The 23,158-nt window shown below is 33.7% G+C and overlaps 4 protein-coding genes across 7 annotated transcripts; 3 read left to right on the top strand and 1 right to left on the bottom strand.

The window, feature by feature from the left end:
- Nucleotides 1-575: 575 nt before the first annotated feature.
- LOC101221203 lies at nucleotides 576-5,320 on the top strand. 2 transcript variants are annotated; one of them, XM_004136518.3, is made up of 6 exons: nucleotides 579-881; nucleotides 2,208-2,300; nucleotides 2,817-2,943; nucleotides 3,804-4,131; nucleotides 4,294-4,348; nucleotides 4,901-5,320. In XM_004136518.3, exons 1-6 carry the CDS (start codon nucleotides 756-758, stop codon nucleotides 4,973-4,975), a joined length of 804 nt encoding a protein of 267 aa, XP_004136566.1. In that variant the 5' UTR covers nucleotides 579-755; the 3' UTR covers nucleotides 4,976-5,320. The 2 variants fall into 2 exon arrangements, with proteins under 2 accessions (XP_031738512.1, XP_004136566.1); XM_031882652.1 differs by lacking the exon at nucleotides 2,208-2,300 and having other exon boundaries at nucleotides 576-881.
- A 1,514-nt stretch (nucleotides 5,321-6,834) lies between these two features.
- On the top strand, nucleotides 6,835-12,543 carry LOC101220971 (nudix hydrolase 23, chloroplastic). 3 transcript variants are annotated; one of them, XR_004215272.1, is made up of 8 exons: nucleotides 6,835-7,428; nucleotides 7,835-7,966; nucleotides 8,601-8,677; nucleotides 8,910-9,045; nucleotides 9,130-9,270; nucleotides 10,072-10,235; nucleotides 10,357-10,415; nucleotides 11,197-11,257. XR_004215272.1 is itself a non-coding variant. In XM_031882651.1 (8 exons), the coding sequence occupies exons 1-7, from the start codon at nucleotides 7,114-7,116 to the stop codon at nucleotides 11,255-11,257; spliced, it is 906 nt and encodes a 301-aa protein (XP_031738511.1). In that variant the 5' UTR covers nucleotides 6,835-7,113; the 3' UTR covers nucleotides 11,258-11,261; nucleotides 12,139-12,543. The 3 variants fall into 3 exon arrangements, 2 of the variants coding, with proteins under 2 accessions (XP_031738511.1, XP_011652088.1); XM_031882651.1 differs by lacking the exon at nucleotides 10,072-10,235 and adding an exon at nucleotides 12,139-12,543 and having other exon boundaries at nucleotides 6,835-7,413; nucleotides 11,197-11,261; XM_011653786.2 differs by lacking the exon at nucleotides 10,072-10,235 and adding an exon at nucleotides 12,139-12,543 and having other exon boundaries at nucleotides 6,837-7,428; nucleotides 11,197-11,261.
- A 787-nt stretch (nucleotides 12,544-13,330) lies between these two features.
- On the top strand, nucleotides 13,331-19,315 carry LOC101220736 (metal tolerance protein C2). Its single transcript, XM_004136516.3, has 10 exons — nucleotides 13,331-14,108; nucleotides 14,198-14,306; nucleotides 15,013-15,052; nucleotides 15,606-15,682; nucleotides 16,296-16,384; nucleotides 17,113-17,182; nucleotides 17,331-17,369; nucleotides 17,463-17,613; nucleotides 18,644-18,733; nucleotides 18,872-19,315. Exons 1-10 carry the CDS (start codon nucleotides 13,673-13,675, stop codon nucleotides 18,971-18,973), a joined length of 1,203 nt encoding a protein of 400 aa, XP_004136564.1. The 5' UTR covers nucleotides 13,331-13,672; the 3' UTR covers nucleotides 18,974-19,315.
- A 480-nt stretch (nucleotides 19,316-19,795) lies between these two features.
- Nucleotides 19,796-22,067, bottom strand: LOC101203216 (probable L-type lectin-domain containing receptor kinase S.5). Its single transcript, XM_004136685.3, has one exon. The coding sequence runs from the start codon at nucleotides 21,972-21,974 to the stop codon at nucleotides 19,998-20,000; it is 1,977 nt and encodes a 658-aa protein (XP_004136733.1). The 5' UTR covers nucleotides 21,975-22,067; the 3' UTR covers nucleotides 19,796-19,997.
- Between the last annotated feature and the right edge of the window lie 1,091 nt (nucleotides 22,068-23,158).

The raw sequence follows: 23,158 nt of genomic DNA, 5'->3' as shown, positions 1-23,158 counted from the left end.
CAAAACCAAACAATGCTTTTATCCACGAGTTTCCTTCATGGTAAGGGCGAATAAATTTTCAGAACTCATGGCCCTCCAATTTATGCTAATAATTTCAAACACTCGTCAAATAAAATAGATTTGAATTGAAGGCTATTTATTATTATCACATCCATTTAATTGAAGGCTATTCATTATTATCACGTACAAATGATTGTATTCAAATACACAAAGATATATTAATAAAATTTCATATTTTAAAATTTCTATTACTTACATTAATAAAATCTAAAATTTTATTATATTTTGAAGATACATTTCTAGAAATAGTAAAATAAAATAAAATATTTACAAGCTATAACAAAATTTTAGATTTTATCAATTATCGACTTTTATTAATGTGAATTAATGCAACATAAATATATAGGTAATTATGGATGTTTATTATAAATAGAATTTGAAATATTGTTATATATTATAAATATTTTTATCAAATTTGGTATTTTTTTATAATTTTTTTTGTAATATAAGCACTTTGAACAATTTTATTATTTGTGTTGGTTGGGAGGAATTTGTATAATTTGTGTAAGGTTAATAAAATAAAACAAAGGTTCATTATGAGGTCAAGTCTAGTGCTTCTATCTCTGAGCTCGAACCGACCCCGATCCATGGCCGCTTTCATTCACTGTCTCCAGGAGCAAAAGAGTTCCATTTAACTTATTACTTATTACCCACCGGAGCTTCCGTTTTTGGGGCCTTAATCCTTCTGTTTCCAGATGATGAACGGTGGCGGCATCAAAACGGCACTCCTCAATCCCCACGCAGATTGTTTTATCTTGAAAACTGCTTTTTTTCATTCTACGTCTGTCCTCGACCGCAAAAGACGAAGTTATTGGGATTCTGTGAGTTTCTTCTCATGCAATTGTTCATCTCGTTTGGTCTTATGGTGCTTGCTTTATATGTATAACAATAGCGTGGATGAGACCATAATCCTTCTTTCTTGGATTTTTTTTTTATAAAAGGAATGGTATGTTGCATCGTTTAAATTAGTGTATTTTGGGCTTTCTCATATCAAATTATAGATTTTGTGTATTCAGTTTGAATTTTCTGTTTTGGAGGGAGAATTTAGTGAGTACAGCTGGGCAGGTTTTCAGTGGCGGCAAGAATGTGTTTGATGGAACCATTTCTGAATCTTTGAGCAATACAATCTTTTAAAAAGTGGGATCACTTAACAAATCAGCTATACTACAATTTGGCTTCCAGCTCCCTGTAGCATTCAATCACCATCTGTCCATTCTAGCTAATGAACAACTTATGAACAAGTTGAATATAAGGATTTATTAGTTATTAGTCATGAAATTGGTAAGTTTGCAGTAGCTGTGACTGTGAATGGATGATTTGGCTGCGAGTACGGAAGTACTTGATTTTTTCTTAGTACAAAAAAATCCAAGCCCGCAAGAATAAACTCCACTAGAGAAAAGCTTTCCAACTAAGTAAAACATTGCTTAGAGAATAATTTCAAAAAGTCTTCAAAATCGTAGCCCATAGAGAAGCATGGAACCTCCCAAGGAACAAACTTCACAAGGGTCCCTTATCCACACCTCAAAACACTCTATTGTTCTTCTCCCCCCAAATATCCCACAATAAAACACACACCCTTGTGAACCACAAAAAACGGTCTCTCTTTGAAAGGTCGGATGGAGGTGGAACTCCCTGATCATCAAACGCCTTTTCAAATCATGGATCCCTTCTCTGTTTTTTCAAATCATTTGCAGGATTACTATTCCATAGGCACATTAGATGATGTGAAGCGAACAACTTAACTTCCTTTTCCTTGTTGAATTTTCTGAATGTGGTCACGTATAGGGTTGCTTTTTGGCAATTCTGTTTGATATAGTAGAATTTGAATAACAATGTCTCCTGTATTCTAATACTTTAAAACTTATGATTATTTTGTTATGGAAGTCTTATCTCGAATTTTAGATGGTAGGCTGCAACCTGATATGTTTGAGAGCCAGACATTATGAGAATTAGCGGTGTGTTTTCTGAGACTCAAGATAAGAAGTGTCATCGATAAAGAGACTGCGGACCAATTTTTTCTTTAATTCTTTTGAACTTATTGTTGTTACATAGTAATCTGGATACTAACTAGTTGCTCAAAATGAACACTCCCTATAATGAATCTCTTGCATTATGTTTTGTACTAATATTCATACACTTTTCTACAGAGATGCAACCACTATACGAAGAGTTTTAGAAGGATTAATACAAAACAATCATTGCTGCGCAATGTCAGTGCCTATGCAGAATTCCTCTTTCAGGTTGCATTAGTTGCCCTGTTACTTCGCTACTGAATACTTTTCCATTATCCCGCTTCTTCATTGAAATCAGCTTTCAATACCCATATAGCTCATAGGAGATAGGGTTCTTTGATAAAACTCTATGACTTGAAGTTTCATCTTTGCATTGTGAGGAGTTTCTACTGTTCTCTTGTTAAAATCTCAAAGATGGAGTTGTTCCTTTTTTATGATGCTAGAATAAAGGTAGAAATTAGAGTTTTCATCACCTTTTTAAAGCCATTTCAGTAACCTTGTTCATTTGGACAAGTCTTCTCAGTCACAGTCCAATTTTTTTTTTAGCTTTAGTCACTGCTTCACACAAGGTCATTTCTATGCTTTTGGTGGGACATGTTAACTAACAATTAACATCTGACTGATGATCCTGGATATCCTGCTCATAAAAATTCAAAACATTTTAGTTTTGACCTGAATAGTATTAAATATGGTTTTACTTTCAAAAGGATTTTTGCATCATTCTTGTTGCTTTCGGAATTTCAGAGTTGGCGGGATGAGGTTGAGGCTAATGGTCCTTCCTCGAGTAGCGGCACTTCATGGTTTAAAAGTCACTCATTTAGGGGCTCTAAAAGAGACAGGACCAACCAGAAACCACGGTGTTCAAGCAGAAGTAAGTAACCTCTTTATTACACATCCTCCAGTCCACAATACTAATGTATATTGGCACTCACTATTTTTTGTTTTAATGTAAAAAAGAAAAAAGAGGAATAAATAAATAAATAAAATATCATTTAAACCGTCTATTTGTTTTTACAATCTAGAAGCTGCGGAGTTGTACTCATAATGGTTTGCAAGTAAAAGGACTGGTATGACATGTATTGCAACACTTAGTTTCATTTGCAATGATTTCTAAAAGATATTTTTCTTTCAAAGTTCTAAGCCATGACTTATTTTTTGGAGAGATGAGCCATTTCTTTGATTACATTGGTGATGGCAGCATATCCATTTTGGATCTCTCTAACATTTTAAAAATCATGTTGACTGCTGGTCTTATTCCTTAATGGTGTTAGATTGAGATGTCTAGCTTGTTTGGCAAATTATTTAGAAAGATGACTTTAGTTTTTTAAAACATGGGAGGATTGTGTATAACAAAACAAATGGATAACAAAACAAAGAGACTTATGTCATGTTTATAATCTTCTTCAAACAAGCCAAAAACCAAAAAACAAATGGCTACCAAACAAAGTCTTAATGTTATTGCTCCCGTGATCGTCTTTATTTTTAAGAATTAGGATCAAATGGATTCTGTAAAGTTCAGCATGTGGGAAATTAGAATCACTAATATTTCAAAAAATAAAATTAAAATCACTGTTCACAAATCTGTAAAAGAATATATAAAGAATAAAAAAAATCTTCTATTCACAAAATCTGTGATTAGAAAATGAAAAGTTACTTTCATTTGTTCTAAGAAAATAGAACTCTCACTCAGCTAGTTATCTCTGAATTTTTGTTCTAATTCTTCCTCATCAGGTTTTGAGTTTACTGAAGATGATCCTGATGTTGAGACTGTCTTCAAATCTGCATTTGGTGGGAATCGGTCTTATTACTGGTCTTTTATTAATGAAGAGAATCCTCAATGGAAGAGCTCAACAAATAACTCTAATAACTATAGGAGATCTTGGACATGGCAACATAACTCAAATACCTATGGGAGATCTTGGAGCTGGCAACATAGGGTTGATGAAGATTATGACTCTTCTAATGAATACGAGAATTCAGAGGCTAATTTGGTGTCGCATAGGCTTGCTCTTGGACTACAAGCGTCTGGTCCACTCAAACTTGAAGATGTTAAAAATGCGTGAGCTTTCATTCTGATCACTTTGACTTTGCATCACTCAAGTGTAGAACATTCTATCTTGTCTTTGATAGAGAATCAGCGATGCTGAAAGGCTCTCTCTTGAATCTTCTTTCAATTTCTGTACTTTTTTTCAATCTTTTGAACTTTCTTCTTCCATTTTAGGTATCGAGCATGTGCAATGAAATGGCATCCAGATCGTCACCAAGGTTCCTCCAAGGTAGTAGTCTAAGGAGCATTGAGCTAGCGTTTCAATGTTAGCTACAAGCCAAAATTTGGACACTTAGACACTTGTTGGACAAACTTCAAACACTCCTTAGCACGATAGTTATACTTTACATTCTAGTTGTATAAAGTCAAATATAGGCCCATGCTAGATATGTTGTGAATCCTTGTTAAGTACTAAACAGATACTAAAAATTATACAAATATATATACAAAAAACATTTATAGAAAAAAGAGATACAAAAAATTATAGGACAAAAGTAATAAATTTTGAGTGCAAAATACTTTAAACTTCTTTTTATAGGTGATATAAATGCATAAACTTATTAATTTAGAATTTTTTTTAGATGTATAAAAATGACATTTTAATAACCGTCTCCCTGTTATATGTGTCCTGTATTTTCATAAACTGACGTGTCTCTCTGTCATATCCGTATCTCTGCATAATAGGGGGTAGCACCACCATGAACCCCCAATATCAATAGGATAGACATATCAATCTTTCAGTATCTGTATGCTGCAATACTGATTGATAACTCAAATGCAGGTGATGGCGGAGGAGAAGTTCAAAGTTTGCAGTGTGGCATACAAATCATTGTGCAACAAGTTAGCGGTAAATTAAGAATAGCATCTTCCTAACCTTCATCTTCATCCAAATTCCAACGTATTGCAGATCATTAAAGATGCTGTCACACACATAGTAAGCTTTTTCTTTCATATCTTGATCTCAACACTTATTTTGATATGATAATGGAACTGTCATATCTGAAGTTTTGTTTATTATTTAATGCTGACTATTTGTCTGGCAAGCATGTACTACTGTGTCCGTTTTTATACGGTATCAATAATTATAGTAGGAAAGTTGTATAATTTACTGTTGTTTTTAACTATAATGAACTACTTAACATGTTTGAGACTCTGGAATAAGAACATTTTGAAAAAAATACACATGTAGTGATTAGCTATCTCTTCTTTGACTCTTCAGTGGTGGTTGATAATTTTTTGGTCGATGAAGTGAAAAAAAAGATCTTGCTAATAGAGCTTTTTCAGAGATTTACTGGGTATTGTGTCTCGATAATCTCTAATCTTTTAGTCCAGAGGTATAGTTAAATTTGAGCTTTACCAATTGGCTACTGCTTCTTTTTTCTTGCTTGCTTTATTTTTTTCTTAAAGATACGTTGGGAAAATGTGAGGTTGAAGTTTCTAATTTTTAAGATGGAAGAGTATGTCGATTATCAACAAGCTAAATTTATCGTTGAATTCATAGTAGTCATAGTAGTCGTATAACCCATGTAAGGAATGAGTTAAACTTTTGAATTATTAAAGTCAATATTTACCAATGAATGCAATTAAAATTGAATTATTAAGCATAGTTTTAGAAAGAGAAAATGATGGGTGGTGCACCAAAGAAAAGAGTTACAATTTATTTTTATGCATAAACTTATCCCTTATAACCCATTTTCATTCTAAACTTTCATTTTCATCAACTTACATCCCAATTTAGATAAGTGTTTGCAATCAACTCTATAAACTCATGAAATTGATAAATTTTAGAGAAAAATAACAATGGAGTTTCTTTCTTTTGTCGTCGATAGAACTTATGAATTTTGGCAAAATTCATCAATAGTTAATTAGGCATCGATCAAACTTATTTTTTTAATAACACTTAATTTTTTCTGAAATTGTATGAATGAAAACGACACTTATTTAGTATTTTAAATTTCATGTTTGAATTAAATTTACCAATCATTTTATTTTATTTTGGTTTTTAAATTTTTTAAAGGGTATATTTTAGTTTCTAAACTGTATGAAAAAAATATATTTTGGTTCTTCTAGTTGGGATTTCATTAACTCTTTAACGAAATGATGTCGTGGTTTCTATACGTAAATGACTTGATGCAAAATAATGTAATCAATTCTAAAAAGTCAATAATTTTAATTCATAATTAGAGACATTTGTTTATGAGCTTTTGATGCATTAACATTCTACAAATTTTTTAGTGCCTCAAATTTGTAATATTTCGTGATTCATCATGAATGTTAACACCAATAGGTTAGATATGTTCTATTTTTTCACTCTACCAATCAAGATTTCAATTTGAAAAAAAAATAGTAAAGAGTGAGAGAGATAAGTAAGGGATAGGAGAGGTTTTGGCTTTGGAGAAAAAAAAAGAACAAAATTAGTTTGGAATTTTGGTTGATAAATGTATTCATTGTGTTTATGCATGGAAACAAAAAATTTATAAAATAAGTTAACAAGAATTCTCGTCATTTTAAGTAATTTTTAGAAAAGTTGATAAACTAAGATAAACATTTTTAAAAGTTTGCAATCAAAATGGATGTAAATAGAAAGAGTATTAATTTCATGAAGGTGTTATCCCCCGCCCAAACTTTTTCCTAATTCCGTTATTTTAAACTAACGGTAATTACTGTTTAACATATAAATAAAATGAAAAACTTTTCGCCTAATTTTCCGTAATCCAATATTCAAAGGATAAGGACGTCACCGATTGAGAATTTGAGTCGAATCCGAAGAACATTCACCCAAATTTTCAGAACTCAAATTCAGCGCGATATTTGTAATTTGGGTTTAACCTTTGTTGCTGCTGTGTTTTGATTGCTGGCACGCCCCAATTGGAAAAATGGAAGGAAAGAGATGACATGATTTACAAACTCCTCATTGGATGTTGCTTTTCGTTGGTTCGACTACGCGCTACGCCTTCAAATTCCCTACGGATTCAAAGAAATTGTAGATAGATAATGCTAAAGTCTGTTCATCTCTTCGGTTGCTCATCTGGGTTTGTTTCAAATCTTCTGAAACCCAATAGCATTGTTGGATTCGGTCTTACCTTCGTCTCTTCTAAACGGTTGTCAGCGTCGTCTTCATTATCTTGTTCTTCTTCAAGACTGTCATGTTCTAGCACCGCTTCCCTGTTCTTGGCTCCTCGAACTGGCTCTTTCAAAGCATTTTGTGGGTCTACATGTTCTGAGGCAAATCAAGAAGGCTCTTCCTCGTCTCCCTTGTCTATGTCAGAATCTCCTCCGCCAGCATCTTCAACTGTAACTCACTCTTCTGTGAGTCATTCTTTTTGTTAAATGTTTTTAATTTTTTTTTTTTTTGATTGATCTTGTGTGTCATTCTTTTGATTGATCAGAATCAATTTCACTTATGTTGCCTGTTTTCTTTCATTTGGGTTGATTGTGATTATTACTTCTGTATTTTGGGGGAAAGTGGAATGTTGCCTTATTATATTATTCCTCTTCATAATGTTAGAAACACATAGCCAACAAGATGGCTTGCTATTATTTATTAAAGAACTAGACAATGATGATAAATGAAGCTTAAAAGGTTTTTGTTTGATTAACGAAATATTTCTTACTTATGGGGATTTGTGTGCATTTCATTTAATTTTATTGGCTTTAAATTTTTTATTCATTGTACTGGCTGGGCTATATGAAATAAATGAAGTCTCTTATGCAGGAAAAAATTCGTAATATACGGTTCTGTCAGTGGTGTGGAGGTCAAACAAAGCATGGAATACCTGAGGGAGAGGAGAAATTGAGAGCTATTTGCACAGTTTGTGGGAAGATAACGTATCAAAATCCGAAGATGGTAATACTCTTGAATTTGTATGATCTTTGATCACTCTGCGCAGTTGCCATATAAACATTGGATTTTCTATTGCTCACAACTAACTATGCTTCAAGATTAGGATGGAGTGAATTTGTGTAGTTTGCTAGGGCACTTTTAAAATTTGTCAGTAAGGCATTTTTTTGGAGTACCAAATAAGCAATGTAATTACTGAAAGTGAGTTTAAGAATAAGATTCGATTCAGTGAGAAAGATAACTGTTGAGAGTTGAATCAGGTTTGCTTTACTATAATCTGTTATTTAGCAGTAGTTTACTTGTAAGCAAGATCCGAATGTTTATGCATATATCGTAGTTTTCTATTTGGTAATAGTTTTCTTGTAAGAATATATTGACATTTGGAAATATACTTTGCTCTATATTGTTATAATTTGCACTTTCTGATTTTACTTTATGTTCTGCATTGATTTTTTCCCTTGTGAATTTGTATTAGAGCTAGATATTATGCTAGCATTCAAGAGTTTTTACATGCAACCTATAACCATTTCTTATCTGGAAAGTGCATTGTGGACTTTGCTATATTTTCTTGGTCATTAGTTTATTCCCCCACATGGATAAAGGCAATTCTTTACCTGTTTTCTGGATTTGATATTTGCAGGTGGTGGGTTGTTTGATTCATCACGACAACAAGGTTTTACTTTGCAGGAGGAAGATCGAGCCTTCTTACGGCCTTTGGTATGTATGTAGATGACGCTTAAAGATAAGAAAGGGAAAAGGAAAACCACCCTTTTGCAAAAACTGTTCAATTTTGTGATGGAAACCAAAAGTTAGATTCTGGTGTTCTGAAAGCAAAAAAAAAAAAAAAAAAACGTCCTTCATTCTGCAGCAAATAACTTTTTGACACTTAATGAATCCTTCCTTCTTTGACAACTTTTATAATTGTATTTGAGATCTAGTTGTTCAATAGGACTCTTCCAGCTGGTTACTTGGAAATTGGGGAGTCAGCAGCTGATGGTGCAATTAGGGAAACCTTGGAAGAAGCAAATGCAGAAGTGGAAGTTACATCCCCTTTTGCTCAGTTAGACATCCCTCTAATTGGCCAAGTAAGAAAGAAACTTATTTTCTTTAATCATATTTTGGTGTCCAATATACTTAATATATGACACAATTCATGTTTCTTTTTGCAGACGTACATAATTTTCATGGGAAAGTTGAAGAAACCCTATTTCTCTCCTGGTCCTGAATCCCTTGAATGCCGCCTTTTTCCTCTCGACGATATACCTTTTGATTCTCTTGCATTTTCATCCATGCTGGTTACCTTAAGACTGGTATTTGTCTTTTGAACTTCAGTGCATTTGAATTTTGTACACTAGAGACCCATATGTTGAAAGTTCATGGTTCGAGTTTTTTTAACGTAGTTCTTCTTATCTAAATTTTAAAATTGTTAAATAGACAAGATTGACTTGAAATTTAATTAATGAAAATGAAATACATATATTTTTTTTTATTGATATTTGCTTTCCAATATATAAGAAAAAAAATTGTTTAGAATAACAATTTCACCGATGTTTAGGGAAACTAGTAAGTTAGTAACAAGAAATAGAGACTAAGAAATCAAAATTAGACGAGAAACTAGGAACTAAGTATTGTCAAGGCAGCTAATTTCTTGTTTTTACCTTTTCGAAAAAGAAAAGGTAGAATCCTATTTTTTGAAAAACTGAAACTGTGAGAAATTACAAATAAAGTCTAGGAGTTGGAACTAAGAGCAAGTATTATGTAAAACTTTTTTCCTTCCTTCCTTCCTTCTTTCTTTCTTTTCCCGCCCCCCCCCCCCCCCCCCTTTATTTGATGAAGAGAGAACGTAAAGAATGCAAGCAGGCAATTCAAAAGGGAAAGGACAGGCCAAAAGAAGCCGAAAAAGCTAGCAAAATCTAGGAGAACAAAATGCAGAAACAGGCTCCAATTTAAAAGAATGCGAGATAAAGTATTATGTAAAACATAAAGCTATACCTTGGTCAATTTTTGTTCATTATTCAACACTCTGTCATGAGATGCATAGAATTTTGCTTATTCATACACCTCACACCAATTGTTTGCCTAATATTAAATGTTCTTCTATTTCTCTCCAGCCAAATACTCCATAGAGTCGATACATTAACCCTTAGTTTCTATGCTTTACTCCTACAAGGATGACCCAGCACATTTTGAACCTTATTATCATAAAAAGGTGTATTCCCCAGAAAACCTAAACATTTGTTGAAGCGAGGCCCAAGTTTCATGCCAAAAGGACAATGTAAATAATAAACACCAATTTGTCAACAACCTGACATCTTGAGTGGTTACTGAGTTGCCTTAACTTTTGTACCAAATACTTTAACGCTTGAAGCAACCGTATCTTGTACTTCTGATTGCAGTATGTTGAGGATGTCAAGGCAGGAAGAGCCACATTCCACTATGGGACCATCAATAAAAGGTACTCTAAAATTCACATATTCGATAAAATGCATGTTTCAGAATGTGAATCAGAGTTCTTTTCTGATATAGGAAGTCAAACTCTGTATTTATTCTGGATATATTTTATACTAATCTGATACATATCTAAGTTTGATTTATAAAGTTTCAGTTTAATCAAGTCATGGAGGGAAGGATGTGTGTGATAGGGATTTCTTAGAATTTAATCCAATTTACCTATTTCTTCATTGTATATAAATTCGGATTTTCTCGACCTACCTGTCATCCCTTGTTGTGCCGTGACTTCCTCCTGTCTCTCTCTCATAAAAACATAAAAAAAGGTTACGTTTCTGTCATTTCCTCCTTGTACATCTACAAAAAATGTTAAATCTTCCATCATGTCAGAGGGAAGAAAGAACAAGAAAAATGAAGAAAATGAATCTTTGGTATTATTCACATTTTATGCATGCATGGAGGAACTAGTTTTGACCGATCAAGTAGTAAATGAGTCTTTACTGTAATTCACTAACAAACCCAAAAGCCTATTATGATATATTTAATTGTTTATGTATGTTCTTTGTATGTGTAGACCTAAATTATTAATATCAATTGGGAAGGAAAATGACAATTAGGAGTTCAAATAGATTTCTGGAAACCTTCTTACTCTTACCTATTAGCCAATATATTCTGCCAAAGGCCTTGATGCAGTTTAATTCATTGGATGTTCTCTCACTCTCGAAGTGTCGTTTTATTGAAATGCATGTTCTTGGCATTTAATTATCTTTGTTGATGGTTTTTCTCAGGCCTGGTACAGGTGCCTCAGATATTCATGCTTATACTCTTGACTATCATCTAAGATTGTGACAAGGTATTTACTATTGCATAAACATATAAGTATACTATAGAAAAGAAAAATGCAGGATTAATTTGCCTTTCTTCTTTCCCTTTTGATTTGTTAGTTCAAAATCGATCGTTTGAACTGAGGTTCAAGGTTCTTCTAATTGTTCCTTAAATCCTTTGACCTTGATAAGGCCATGACGAGAGTTTATCAATAAGAACCCTCAATCTAGCCAAATAAGAAACCATACTTTTACCGAGAAGAAATGGAAGAATACAGGGATATTGCCCGGCAGAAGGAGCTCCAATCTAGCCAAATAAAACCTAGAAGGAAGATCTAAGTCCAAAGAAAGACATGAAACACGACAAGGAACCATACCTCAACACAAGAGTCCTCAATCTCTTTAAAAGTTCTATTGTATCTTTCAAGCACAAACGCTGACAAAAGCCATAAAAGAAAAAATGTGTTCTTAGCAAAGGAAAAAGGAATGTGACTCAATTTGACCGGACAGTTATCCAGTTTTCATGCTATCCCTGACTCCTAATCGGAAAATCATGTTAGAATTGCCATTGTAAATATAAGTTCTCAAGCACTCCCAGTGGTTTGGCCTTTCCCCAAGATTAGTCTTAAATTTCTTCAACTTACTGTATTTACAATCATTTTCTTAACAAACTCTACTTATGTTTCAACTTCTGTTTGCATTGTTTCCCTTTCTGTTCATTTAGAAGACTTGGGATTCCTCCACTCTCCAATGATTTAAAACAAAGTTTCTGAATTTAGTTAGTCGGTCTTCGGTCTTCACTGCTTTTATCAATCCAATCCGACCTGACAGATGCAACCGAAGAAAGCTAAATTTCCTTGATATGCCTCCACTTCTTTCTAAACTGTTTTTCTTTCCATTATGCAGCTAAGGAGTTCAAAGGGTGAGACTCGAGCTTTTGGGGGTAACTAGGTCCCATCCCATCTGATTCTTTTCAAACTTGAGAAGACAACGAGTAGAAATGTGGATCACTTACGTTCAAGTGGAGACAAGACGTCTGCAATTTAAAGTTAATAACAATTCAACCTTGACTTGTGTAATGTGATAAAGAGAAATATTGATCTGAATATTTGATTACAATCCCTGAGCTTGTGCAATTTTTTGCATTGTTTATCATCTACTCTTGTTTTATTGTCAATTTGTTGAAAAGACAACAAAAAATATGAATTATCTCATTGGCTTTCAAGGATAGCACAGGATGTCTACGAGACTATAGCTTGGGCAATCTTTGGACCTTCTCAACACCACCAAGTTATGTTCATGTTAGTTTCATTGCCCTTATTATCCAACATATGATCAATAAGAAAAATATCAATAAACAGTATTTCTATTTCAATGTCATAGAAATGTTCAAAACTCTACTCTCCTTATTGGACTATAAAAATAGTGTACTAATGTCATTTTATAAATTAAAATTCAATGGAGCTTAAGAGGGAGAGAACTCTCAAATTGATTTTTTTTTTCTTTTTTAGTTAAAATTGGTAAGTTTTTGACAAATTTATCCAATGATCAATGTTATTATGCATTCATTTATTCAAATTAAAATTTGTTATGGATTTATTACATTTATTTCCGTTAACATTTATTAGTTAATTTGCTGTTTCTTGGTTGGAATTGGTCAAATGTAGTACAATCAAAGAAAAAAAAAAGGACAACTCATTTAAGTATAAAAGATAAAAATGAATTACATTTTGGAAAAGTGTATTAATTTGTTCAAATTACAGTAAACTTCACATTCACAAAAAAACAGTTCAACTAGTTTAGGCAAATGTTAGTAATCTTTATCAAAAACTTAAAAAATGTTGGGCAAAATTTTGCTCTAAATCTAAACAAGAGCTCACATTTTTATTTTCTGGATTTGTGTATCAACCAGTAGATATCAATATTGATGGATTTTTTTAATAATTTTTCCATTTAAAGTAAGTTTTCTTTTTTTTCCTTATAATAATTTTGCATATAAAGAAGTATTAATTTTTGTATACGTTCAATAAGGTATTAATATATTTGAAATTCTTATATGTTATGTTTTCTATTAAAAACAAAAATTGGAAGGAAAAGAAAAGAAAGAAAAAGAGAAAAGGAAGGCGCCGTGCAAAACGTTCCATTTATCCAAATCAAACTTCTTCTTGGTTTGCTACCAAGTCTTCAGCCATCGCCACTGTCTCTTTGCTTCCAACTAATTTCTGTTTTTCGTTTCATTTTAACTTCTTCATCATTCCAATCCAATTTCCAATACCCAATACCCAATTCCTTTTTCTCTATTCTCTTCCAGATCTTTTACATTTCAATCCCCAAGTTTCCGTCTTCAAATTTCCCGGTTTCTACTATTTTCAGGGCTTCCTTTTCATTACTTCCAACTTTTATGCAGGGGACAACGTCAATCCACCTCCCCTCCTAAAATATGGACACACCCGGATCCTTCAATCACCATACTTCATCCAACGATTCCCAGAATTCTTGGAATCCAGATACCGGATTTGGCGCCAATGATCGGAGGTTTGCTTTCTCCCGTCAAGCTTCCTCTAAGCAATGGCAAGACCTGCCCCCCCATACTCCTTTTTCTATCAACTCCGACGATTCCGCAAAGCCTTTGCTTTCGCGGAATATGTCGAGCATAAACATTCCGCCTGGGGGATACTTTGCTTCTGAAAGTAACAAATTCTTTAGTGTAAAGGATAATTCAGGTGATAAATTATCGGTTTTGTCACTTGCTTTTTCGATTTTGGAGAATGTGAGATCTGGGAATCGGTATATGAAGAGGCTGTTTTTGATGATTTCGCTTAATGTTCTGTATTCGACTGCCGAGTTAGCTATTGGTCTCCTTACTGGCCGTATTGGTATGGATGTCACTGTCTTTCTTTCTTTATGTCAAATTTTATTGTTTGTATGCGAAGAATTTATTTTGTTCGTTTTTGTATGACTTCAGGTCTGGTTTCTGATGCATTTCATTTGACTTTTGGCTGTGGCCTTCTAACATTTTCATTGTTTGCGATTTCCGCCTCTCGGAGTAAGCCCAATCATGTTTACACCTACGGGTAAGGTTTATTTGCTCATTCCTATGAAACCAGATGAACTATATGAAGTTCTTAATTTAACTTAATTAGTTGACAATGATTTCATCAAATTTTACTCTCTATTGAGAGTAGTTTCTTGGCATTTTTGAGTTCTGTGCTTTTTATTACATATATGTGTTTGTGCGCGCGTGTTTTTTTTTCTTTCAGTTTCTCTCTCCCTTATCTTTTGTAAATTTCTGTTTTATCATTCACGTGTCAAACATTTTTAATCAAGTCCTCTGAATAGTAAGATTTATTATTAGTTGAGTTAGAATCATCTATGTTTTAATTCAAAGAGTTGCTTATTCATCACATACCATGTCAGAGTATTGAAAGCCTATTCACTCTACTTACTCCCCTCACTAACGTGACTAACTTTTATGGATTGTTGTGAAAGATGAACCCATGACGCAACTATACTATTAACTGCCCATCTCATTAGAAAATACTGATTTTAAATTTATATAATCATTTCTTACACATATAGGATGTAATATTGTAATCGAATCATCAAGGACAAAATTGTGTACATATGAATTAGTTGAAACATGAATAGTGCCATGATTTGAACAAATATCAATGAACTTTGCAAATTTGTGTTGCTTTGGATATCAAAAATATCTTTTTCAGTTTGCCAAATTTTATTTGATTGATATAAATGATTGATTGTAGTGATTTTTCTTACCAGGTACAAGAGACTAGAGGTTTTGGCTGCATTTACTAATGCCGTAAGTAATCAAAATTTTGCATGTTTATGCGTATTTACTGTCCCCAGAACTCTTCCGTTTGATGTATTGATGCTATCCTTTTTTGACTGACGACTCGTTGGTCCATGTTCTTTTGATCTCTCAAGTTTATGTATTTGTAATTAAGTAAGAAGTATTTCTTCGGTTTTCAAAAAAGAACAAAAAAATTCTTTGCTTACTTATAAGCTTATAAAAAGTGTTACTTTGCTTTTCAATTATTCATAACCAGATATCTCAGTGGAGAAGAAGCAAGAACCTGGTTTTTTAAATGGATATAAACCTCTTGGAGCAGAATGATGTTTCACTTTGAACTTCAGTTCTGGATGATAATTTCCTTTCATAGTCATAGTTGCTTCTTGCTGATCTTCTGATTTTTCTAATTTTCTTAATCTCTTGAAGTGATTTGATTTGTCAATACATTTCTTACAAATCATGTACGTGAAATTTTTATTTCATTTAGCTTTGGAACTAAAGTTCTATTTATTATTCCTTTTTGCTACCTGGACATTTACTACTCCGTTACATGTGTAGACAGCTATTTCTGCTGTTTCTGTCATTCTCGTTAGCCGTGGAAGCACTTCATGCTTTTATACAAGATGAATCTGAACACAAGTAAGTAGTTCCCAAAACATTGTTTTGGAGATGTAATATAACTGTTGGTTTTTACTAATGCAATCTACTAGTTTTTCCACACTGAATCTCCTGTCAGTAATATATTTTTCTGTTTTCAGGCTCTAACCGCTTATCACATCTTTTTATGGTTTAGGTTCCTAGTTTCCCTATGTGTACCATAAACTAATTAACCTTGATGGTTAGGTGTTTTCATTATGCAAATTTTTTAATTTTTTCTTCTGATAGTAATTTTTAGCTGGCAGGATTCATGTCCATCGGACAGACAGATATGGTGATAGATTGTACTATGGGACATGGTCACAATACTAACATTGAACACTTCTATGGAAGCATACATTTCATTTTTTTCAATGAAAGCATGATTTCTTACTAGAAAGAAAGAATACCAGGACATAAAAAAAACCCACTTCGATAATTATTCCATCATTTTATGGAAAATTGACATATGTAGAATCACTTTTATATGTGAAACCAATCAAACTTTTAATTAAAATTATTTTTAAGGTGGACATAATGAATGAGTTCTTGTGCTTTTATTTTGTATCGATGACATAGTATTTATGCATATCTAACAACTATTTTCACCTTTCAGGCACTACTTAATTGTCTCGGCCGTAACAAATTTATTGGTCAATCTTATTGGTGTTTGGTTCTTCAGGAACTATGCCCGCATTAATCTTGGTGAGTCCCCTGTTTTAGGTTACATCATCTGATCGTTTCATTACTTTTCGCCTAACTCCATTGATTCTTAAATTTCATGGATAAGAATTGTTTATTGTTATATTCAATTCAGGATTGTGTGTGTTACATTAAGGATCTTTCAGTGACTATGCGTAGGATGTTTTATGTAACAAGTAACTACAGCCTATTAGGTTGTTTCATCCAGTTTTTCTGCCTGTGTTAATTTATATGTATCTATAATATTTAATTAGGTCTTCGTAAAAGAAATATTTATTCAAGTGTGAACGTATGATTGTATTTTCAGAATCTCATACTTGTAATACAGCTCTACATTAACATATTGCCTCATTTTCAAGAGCAAATATTAAAACCTAATTGTGAAGGTTAAATATACATAGTACAATCATCATAATTTATACTTTGAGGTTTATGTCTATGTAGTTCTAAAATTAAAAAAGAAAAGAAAAAGTTTCAGTTCCATCTTTAAATTCACTTGAATAAAACTTGTTCTATCAGTTGTACAACTGTGCCCTTGAGTTATGAGAAGACATCTTTAGATTCTGAATTATGCATTTATCAGTGGAAATTTTATTACTAGTTCTAATGTGTTTTATTTGGATAATTGGAGTGACACTAATGTAGTAGATTACCATGTTGCATTCAGTGGTGCCCTTAGTATTTCCTTTGTGACTATGATGATTGTCTCATCCCTAGATCGTTGGTTTTAGTCTACAGAAAAGCTGAAGATATGAACTACCATTCAATTTGCTTGCATGTTCTCGCAGATTCTATCCGCAGGTAAAATATATTCTTCTCCCCGTTTTTCTTTCATTTCTACATGCATGCTGGCTCTTTTTGTAACCGCATGTGAATATGCTTTCTTTGGGAATATAAATATTCTTTTGGTGTCATGTATCTTTAACACATTTTTGTCAATGGTTCTCAGTGCAGGTCTGATACTGGCGTCCTGGTTTTTGTCTCTTGGGTAAACTACCAGTGCACAAATGAACTGACCCTTTTTTCGTAGTTGTCTGCTTCAACTCAAACTCACTTGGGACTTACTTATCCTCCTTTTCAGGGTACAAAATGCTGAAGTTTTATGCTTAGGACTGGTTTCAATTACAGTCTTTATGATCGTCATGCCTCTCTTTAAAGCAACCAGTGGTGTTTTACTTCAAATGGCACCGCCTAGCATTCCAACTTCGGCATTAAGCAAGTGTTGGAGACAGGTTTGTGCATAAACATGCATTATATATCATGCACAAGGGAAGTTATGAAATAATCTGAACCATGAGGACTTATTTTGATATCTTTTTTATATTTTTTTCTTCAAAAAGTGAATTCCATAACTTTTTTCTTCTTAAACTTACGTCTCTAAACTTAAAAAATTAAGTGACCATTTGAGAGTTGGGTTGTTTTCTGTTTTTAGATAACCAAGGGTTCTTTTTGTTGCTCAAAATTCAATTGCTTACTATATTTAAACGCCAATTTTACACTCTTATTGTCACTGGGAGTCTAGGACTTGGATAATAAACCCATGGTGGTTCTCTTAACAGAAATACTTATACTACGTTTTCCTATAAAAGCACAGGCATTGCTTTTTAAATTAAAGTTTCTTCTTTGAGCCTTTCAAAATTAGCTGCCATTTGGATTTTTGTTTGAGATCGATTAGAGTTTTATATTCTCCTCTTGGTTGTACTTGGCCGTTATGTTTCATTGTATCTTGAACTAGAACGCATTTGCATTGCTTTTTTAATTGAAGTTTCTACTCACTTCTCTTAAGATAATACTTATTTAAACTAAACTAGAATGCATTTGCAGCTATCATTTTCAAAACATAGGTATGATTTGCAAAATAGACAAACCGCATGGTTTGTTTGCAACCATCTCATTAAAACGGGAATGGTAACACATACTTAAAAGAAATGAAGACTGCACGTTTAATTCTCCTAGAAAAATGCATTTGGTCAAATATTACGTTTAAGGGGATACCCAAATCTGTATTAGGAAATAAAAAGGGAGAATACACGCTTTCCATGTGCTCACATATTAAGTAAAAATATTACTTGATTTTCAATGAACAAAATCTAAGAATCTGAATGAATAAGCATAATTGATTTTTTGAACAAAATGTTTGGTGTCAATTTTTAGCCATACTTTAACTCATGGGTCAAATGAAATTATGAAATGTACTATATTTGTTATCACTTGTAATCTACTCTACAGTGGAAGAATGTTCATATTTCTATGTTTGGTCAGATTACATCACGTGAAGACATAGTAGAAATCACTCAAGCGCGATTTTGGGAATTAGTACCTGGTCAAGTTATTGGCTCTCTCTCTTTAACGGTAGGGTTAAGCTTTCTATCATTTCTAACATTATTATGTATATGCCACAGTTAATAATCCTTTTTGTCATGTTGTGATGTTGCCTAGTAGTTCCTTCGTGTACATCTGATTTTTATGTTCTCATGTTGATGAGATCAGACAAAGAAAGGAACGGACAGTCGCCAGGCACTTGAATTTGCGCATGACATGTATCACGAATTGGGCATACAGGACTTAACAGTGCAAACTGAAGATGCTTGAGTTGCTGCTGCTTCATATTTCTCCTCATTCACCCCTTTATTAATGGTGGTGATGACTTTAGGTTACTCACACCATCAATTTTTTGAACGGATCCTCATTAGGTTTATGATATATACCAATTATCTCAAACATATTCCTCAGCAGTTGATGATAGTTGATAAATGTCTTAATTTTAAATTTCTTTCTCTTCTCTTCCCAAATCTTGCGCCATTCTTATATGGACTTCATTGTTCTAATGTAAAGTTACTGTAGCTTTAGAAATAGATAGTTAATTGTAGTGATGTTGAGGATTGTGAAAATTGGTTTAAGGATTATGATTAATTATTTTGTTACTTTATAATCTTAGTTCTTGCATTCTTTAGTTTGGTAGTCCATGGATTTATGCTCATTTCAATCCGTGCCATCTAGTGGGATAATGAATGTTACTAATTTGTCAGAAAGAGAACTATGTATACCTTTTGTTGTAAACGTAATATGCATCTACGCACAGAAGATACTAGAAGAGTACTTTAAGTTGAACGTGGGATGCATTTCATCCAAACTTGAAGACAAGTTTAGAGATCTCACCAGTCAATTTTATCCAGGGGGTTTTTGTCTGAAGTTGTTAATAACTTGATACTTTCCCAAGGTTTCAATGGAAGAGTGACATCCATAGCTATATTGAGGAGTTTATTTATACCACTTATATTGGAGAATCATCACACGTCAGGTGATTACTTCTTATGTCATTTCTATTTTCTTGGATGAACTTCAAGGAAATAAAGGAAGAGTCCTCTATCACCTCATTTGCAGGCTAGACTGTAGAATTTCTAGGCAACCCACTTTCAGTTTTGAAGCCTCTCGATCTTATCTCCATTAACTTTCTACCCCTAAACTATATAGGTGGGGATGGATTAGAAGAGTCGAATGCTACAGAGAAAAGTATTATGTGGGATCTAACACTAGCACTCCCAATCCTTGAAAGGGCGACAAGAGGGAGAGAACAGTCAGGGCATGAAGAGGAACAAAACCTTTCATTAGAATATCATCTTCCAGTAAGTTCTGTTAGAGTAAGCGGGGCTTCTTCCGGTAAGTTGTTTGCGTCTCCTTTGAATGATGGGGGTATGGGAGGCCACACAAATGAAGGCCACTCATTTGGTAAAATTGGTGGGTTTGCTTCCCCTTTGAGCACCTGCAAAGCAATTTTCATGGTGGGCCTTTGGATGGGGTTAGGTTGACAACAAGCTATCCCCAGAATTAATGGAAACTCTATTTCTTCCTTAACGAATTGTCCTTCAATTCTCTCATCCACAACTTCAACAATTTTCCCTTCCCTGTGAAACTCCCATGCCCAGTGCGCGAGACTGCCGTTGTAGCCACCAAGCTCAGATGGATTCCCAGGCCTTCTTCCGCATATAACTTCGAGAATAAGAACTCCAAAGGAATATACGTCTGTTTCTCTCGTAGCTCTACTAGTTAGCAAAATCTCTGGAGCCATGTATCCTGGTGTTCCTGCTATCGCTCTTGTTGAGTGATGGGTCTGTTCGGTTCGACATATTGTTCGAGCCAATCCGAAATCTCCCAACTTGGCTTCAAATTTTGAGTCTAACATCACATTGGATGCCTTTATATCTCGATGGAGGACTGTTTTCTCACATTCATTGTGAAGATAATTCAAAGCCTCTGCCACCCCATAGATTATGTTTCGTCTAGTTTCCCAGTTTGGTGCAGGATCCATTCCATTCATCTCACTGTAGCCAAATATCAACTTGTCCAAGCTGCCATTAGGCATGTACTCGTATATGAGCAGAAGATCTCTTTCCTCATAGCACCATCCGGTTAGCTTTACGAGGTTTTTGTGATGTAGGCTACCAATAGTAGCCACTTCTGCAATGAACTCTTGCTTCCCTTGACGTGAATCCTTTGAGATTCTCTTGATTGCTACCTCTTTATCCAGCAAGTTTCCTTTGTAAACGGTTCCAAAACCACCTTTTCCAAGCATGTTCTTAGGATCAAAATTGTCTGTTATCTTCTGGAGTTCTCTGAATTCAAACTTTTTGGCTCGTGGGGCTATGGATAAAAGTTGAAGCTGATGTTCTATGTCTGATCCGTATGGCTCCTCCAAATGATTCACTCGAGGTCTCTGCACCCAGACAAAGAAGGCAAGGGCAACCCCACATCCGACTCCGGCTACTATGAGCCAAACCCAGGCTGGAGTTTCTTTTCCTTGGCGAGAATCTTCGCTGAAGAACTTCCACGATTTCACACCATTCAACTGCGTATAATTGCCTGTTGAAGCTGAGAAGCCCACGAAAATGTCGTCTGGGAGGATGGAGAGGTCCAAGGGTTGAAAAATGACGAGATTTTTTAGTTGGTCCTCTTTGAAGATGGACGTGGTAACATAGATAGAAACGTTGTTCCCATCAAATACGATAGTCCCATAAAGAAAGTTGGCGGATGAAAGATTAACGCCAAACCCCAGTAATGGCTGTTGAGCAATGGAGTAGACACTGTTTACGTTTAAGCCCACGTGGTTGCTATCAATGTCTTGTGGGAAGTTCTTCCTTGTGTCAAATTCGATAGCCACTATTTTCGCATTCGACGTTCCATTAGTTGAGGCGTTGACAATCCCCAGCCACTGTCCATAGCTGCTGGCAGGAGGAGAAGGTTCCGCAGTGAGTATGAACGCCAGCCCTTCACCACCCTCAGGCAACGTTTGTGGGCTGACGTCAAACTCGAAGCTGGTGGCAAAAGAATTGACTTTACCATTGTTTTTCAGCTTGAATGGCCTTTTGTAAACAGCCCTTCCATATTCATTGGAGACCGAAGCTCCTCCTATGTCTGGCGTCACTCGAAGTGCGCGGTCGAAGATGCGAACATTGTTACTCAGAATGAGCTCAGTATCACTATCGTCATCGAAGAATGGGAAGTCAAAATCGAAGCAAAGTGTGGGGTTGATGGTGCATCTGAAGAAGGTGGCAAAGAACAGGAGAATCCTAATTATTGCTTTACAACATCTCATCGTCTTTGGCTCTTGAGAGAAAACAATGGCGTTTCACAGAGACTCCATTGAAACTTCCCCTTTCTAATTCTAAGAACAGAAAAAGAAGTTTTGTTGTTTTCTTTAGCTTACGATAAAACTTTCCATGTCTCCACCTTTTTATAAAATTGAAGGCTACGTTAAGAACTATAATCAATGCATAACTTTTGTATTATTTATAAAATTGTGGAGAAATTTCTCCTAAGTGGTAGAGTTTATTTTATACTTCTGTGTCCTTCAAATCATTAACATCTATTAAATACAACCCTAAACACTCAAAATCAATTTAATATTGTTATTTATTTTCCAAGTATCTAATACAAAAATAATTATAAATCACATAATTGTTAAAATAATTATAAAATATTATCTATATCTATGATCGATATAGTATTAAATTTTACTATATTTGAAAATACGCCTAAATAAAATGAAATAATATATTAGAAACTTGAGTTGATTTATTCATAACAATTTCTCAAAATAGTATCTATCTATCCTACTCTGGTGATCATTTTCATATGACTTTTATTTGATGTAGAAAAAATGAAAGAGAAAATTCATAGAAACACCCATCCTATTGTTTATTTCCAAAACTTTTCGAAGATTTGAAAGAATTGAATATAATTTATACTATATAGTATAAGTTTCTTAAATGTTTGACAGCTCAATATTTTGTCCGTACTTAACAATATAGTTTTCAATAAAATATAATGATGGTAAAGTCACCACAAAAACTAAAATTATAGATAAAAATACAATCTTTATTCACAAATCAAATGCAAAATGCTCTATCTAAATATGAATTTGGAAATAAAATCCATACAAATTCATTATATTCCATGTTATCAAACATTGCACGTTCTTAGAATTTTAGCTTTACATTTTTACATATGGTTTTTTCAATAAATATTTTAAATTCTTTTTCAGATTACATTAATTGATTTAAAAATGATGGCAAATACACAAACAAAAGATTAAGCCATATAATTCCAATAAGTAAACATGTAACGTTTGAAAGCTAAGTATCAACAAGAAGTAGAATTTAAAAAGTTATTGGTTATTTGTCATGGTATAATTCATGACCTTAAGTATTAAAATTGGCATTAGACTCATTATTGAATTCCTTTTAGGGTAAAAGATTAATTTGACGATATTCTTAGCTA

Source organism: Cucumis sativus, chromosome 3 (assembly GCF_000004075.3).
Source record: "Cucumis sativus cultivar 9930 chromosome 3, Cucumber_9930_V3, whole genome shotgun sequence".
NCBI classification, from domain to species: domain Eukaryota; kingdom Viridiplantae; phylum Streptophyta; class Magnoliopsida; order Cucurbitales; family Cucurbitaceae; genus Cucumis; species Cucumis sativus.
Note: the sequence above shows the minus strand (reverse complement) of the source record. Positions and strands in the feature narration are given on the sequence as shown.